We start from the raw sequence: 3525 nt of genomic DNA, 5'->3' as shown, positions 1-3525 counted from the left end.
TTTTCACATTCCACCGCAAACTGGTTGGTTGGTTGATTGGTTTCTCAAATGATTGCCTCGCCTGGTTCACCAACTACTTCTCTGATAGAGTTCAGTGTGTCAAATCGGAGGGTCTGTTGTCCGGACCTCTGGCAGTCTCTATGGGGGTGCCACAGGGTTCAATTCTTGGACCGAATCTCTTCTCTGTATACATCAATGATGTCGCTCTTGCTGCTGCTGAGTCTCTGATCCACCTCTACGCAGACGACACCATTCTGTATACTTCTGGCCCTTCTTTGGACACTGTGTTAACAACCCTCCAGGCAAGCTTCAATGCCATACAACTCTCCTTCCGTGGCTTCCAATTGCTCTTAAATACAAGTAAAACTAAATGCATGCTCTTCAACCGATCGCTGCCTGCACCTGCCCGCCTGTCCAACATCACTACTCTGGACGGCTCTGAGTTAGAATACGTGGACAACTACAAATACCTAGGTGTTTGGTTAGACTGTAAACTCTCCTTCCAGACCCACATCAAACATCTCCAATCCAAAGTTAAATCTAGAATTGGCTTCCTATTTCGCAACAAGGCATCCTTCACTCATGCTGCCAAACATACCTCTCAAAACGACTATCCTAGCCAATCCTACTTCGGCGTATATCATTTACAAAATAGCTCTAATACCTCATCAACAATTGATGCAGTCTATCACAGTGCCATATCCGTTTTTGTCACTAAAGCCCCCACATTACCCACCATTGCGACCTATACGCCTCGTTATTGGCCCTGCTTCATATACTTCACAAGCAACCTACTGGCTCTCCATGTCATCTACAAGACCTCAGGTAAAGTCCCTCATTCAGCCCTGGTCACCATAGCATCACCCACCTGTAGCACGCGCTGCAGCAGGTATATCTTCTGGTCACCTAAAACTACTCCCAACTTTGGCCGCCTCTCTCCTTCCAGTTCTCTGCTGCCAATGATTGGAACGGTCCACAAAATTCTCTGAAACTGGAAACACTTATCTCCCTCACTGGCTTTAGCACCAGCTGTCAGAGCAGCTCACAGATTACTGCACCTGTACATAGCCCACCTATAATTTAACCCAAACAACTACCTCTTTCACTACTGTTTTTATTTAATTTATGGTATTTATTTATTTATTTTGCTCCTTTCGCACCCCATTATTTTTATTTCTACTTTAAAACATTCTTCCATTACAAATTCACCATTCCAGTGTTTTACTTGTTATATTGTATGACATACCATGGCCTATTTTTGCCTTTACCTCCCTTATCTCACCTCATTTGCTCACATCATATATAGACTTGTTTCTACTGTATTATTGACTGTATGTTTGTTTTACGCCATGTGTCGTTGTATGTGTCGTTGTCGTTGTATGTGTCGAACTGCTTTGCTTTATCTTGGCCAGGTCGCAGTTGTAAATGAGAACTTGTTCTACACTTGCCTACCTGGTTAAATAAAGGTGAAATAAATAAAATGAAAATAAAAACGGACAAACAAATCTCAAACAAAGTATCAGAGACCGCAAGATCCCAACTACAATCTAATCAACGCAACATTGACATTATCCCACCATTGGTTAGCCACTATTCGCTTAAAAAGCCAAACCTAACACGATATCTGCCAATTAATTTCTTACCTGGCAGAAGTACTGTATATCATTTGTGTCTATTATTTGCAAACGTTACCATTAAATAAGCATCAGCAGTACAGAACCATTGCTAGACCGGCACATTAGATGGCACATTGCTCACTCTCTATATGCGCAATTAAAGGGTTTGATGCACAATTAAAAGGGAATTATACTCAAATCTAAACGTGTTAGTTTCCTTCCAGACCCCAAACAATGAGTCTTCTGATGTGATTTAGGCATTGACATGGACTCAGAACATCCAATTTCGTTTCTCTATGAACAAGTGTCATTTGGAAATTGAAAAACAAAAACAATCTTAAACCAGGAAAAATAAAACTGAAATAACATAATTTGGGAAAATATAAAACAATTTGGATTTTATAGAGCCCCCCCTTTAGATTTGTTTATTAACAAACATTAGCAGGTATATTGACAGAAAACACAATGCACTACTCCTGTACACTAAGGTCCCAGGGAAGAGCTGGAGGGGAGAGGAGAAGAGAAGAATGTGACTATTTTAAGCCCAGAAAAAAATGAGTAGCTCGTTTTTTAAAAGTAGCTCTCATGTCAGAAAAGGTTGGCTAAACCTTAATCTAACCCTTAACCTAACTCCTAAAACTAACCTTAACCATAACCTTAACCCAACCTTAACCCCTAACCCTAACCACCTAGCTAACATTACAATTCATAATTCGTAACATATTGTGCAAATTGCAATTCATCACATGTGAATTGTAATTTGTAACATATCATACGAAATAGATGGACATCTACAAATGAATACATATCATACAAAACGTAACATATCATGCTAATTGGGGTGTACTTTTACTATGTTACGTCAAGGTCGGTTACGGTGACCGTATTCTACCCTTGAGTCCAGGCTGTCATGACTGTCAGATTGGTTGTCTGACTCCAGCAAACAGCCACATGTTCTGTCAGGCTGACTCAAGGGAACCGCCACTTGTACTGTAAGTGAAATGGACACATGGCTCACACTTTGGTTGAACATGTCAGTTTCATGTCGCAGCGTTGTGTACTGGCGTAAATCTTGTCGTATCATCTCCACCCTCTCAACCTCAAGTCTCTCCAGCTCCTGAAGAACAGAGGGAAATACATAGACAAAGGAATCGACCTCACTGTCAAAACAAAGATAACGATGAATGTGATCAGCTTTTATTGTTTCTTGTCAACAATGAGACTATGAAGAGTTAGTTCAATTGTATTACCAGGCTTGTGGTGACCATCTCCTCAAACCACTTGGACTGGGCCCGGTTGTACAGGTCCACATTGTGCATGAGGTCATCACCTGTAGAGAACAGATTCAGAGTGGTCATTCAACACAATGTATTTGACTAGGAGGTAATACTCAACAAATCAACATTACGTTTCTGGTATACCTGTGCAGTTAAATTCTGGTAGTTAAAGATGAAGTACTACGGCCTTGAAGTGTTTACTATATTAAATGTAGGCCCTAAATTAACTTATGCATGAGGAAAAGCGTGCATGAACTCAGTCCCTATGTCTCCAGCAAAGGGCACTCAGTAACCATGCCTGTTGCAGTGTGGGACATCTCTATCGATGCAACGTAATGCAGAGGCTAACCTCCGAAGCTAACCTCCGAAGCTAACCTCCGAAGCTAACCTCCGAAGTTAATCTCCGAAGCTAACCTCCGAAGCTAACCTCCGAAGCTAACCTCCGAAGCTAACCTCCGAAGCTAACCTCCGAAGCTAACCTCCGATGCTAACCTCCGAAGCTAACCTCCGATGCTAAGTCCATAAAGCTTGATTCAATAGGGTTGAAGAAAAGTGCAAAGCAAATGTGACCTAGAAACGTTCTTCTACATTTCAGTTCAATCTATTAGACATATTACAAAGGCCTACTGTAG

General features: G+C 41.4%; 1 protein-coding gene across 1 annotated transcript; it reads right to left on the bottom strand.

Annotated features, from left to right (window-relative positions):
• Positions 1-2436: 2436 nt before the first annotated feature.
• On the bottom strand, positions 2437-2989 carry LOC121847257 (growth arrest-specific protein 7-like). The gene is made up of 2 exons (XM_042327714.1): positions 2867-2989; positions 2437-2733 (listed from the first exon to the last, which is right to left on the bottom strand). The coding sequence occupies exons 1-2, from the start codon at positions 2972-2974 to the stop codon at positions 2479-2481; spliced, it is 363 nt and encodes a 120-aa protein (XP_042183648.1). The 5' UTR covers positions 2975-2989; the 3' UTR covers positions 2437-2478.
• Positions 2990-3525: the final 536 nt, after the last annotated feature.

The sequence above is a fragment of the Oncorhynchus tshawytscha genome, linkage group LG09 (genome assembly GCF_018296145.1).
Source record: "Oncorhynchus tshawytscha isolate Ot180627B linkage group LG09, Otsh_v2.0, whole genome shotgun sequence".
NCBI lineage: Eukaryota > Metazoa > Chordata > Actinopteri > Salmoniformes > Salmonidae > Oncorhynchus > Oncorhynchus tshawytscha.
The sequence above is the reverse complement of the archived record's forward strand: the minus strand, read 5'-3'. Positions and strand labels throughout refer to the sequence as shown.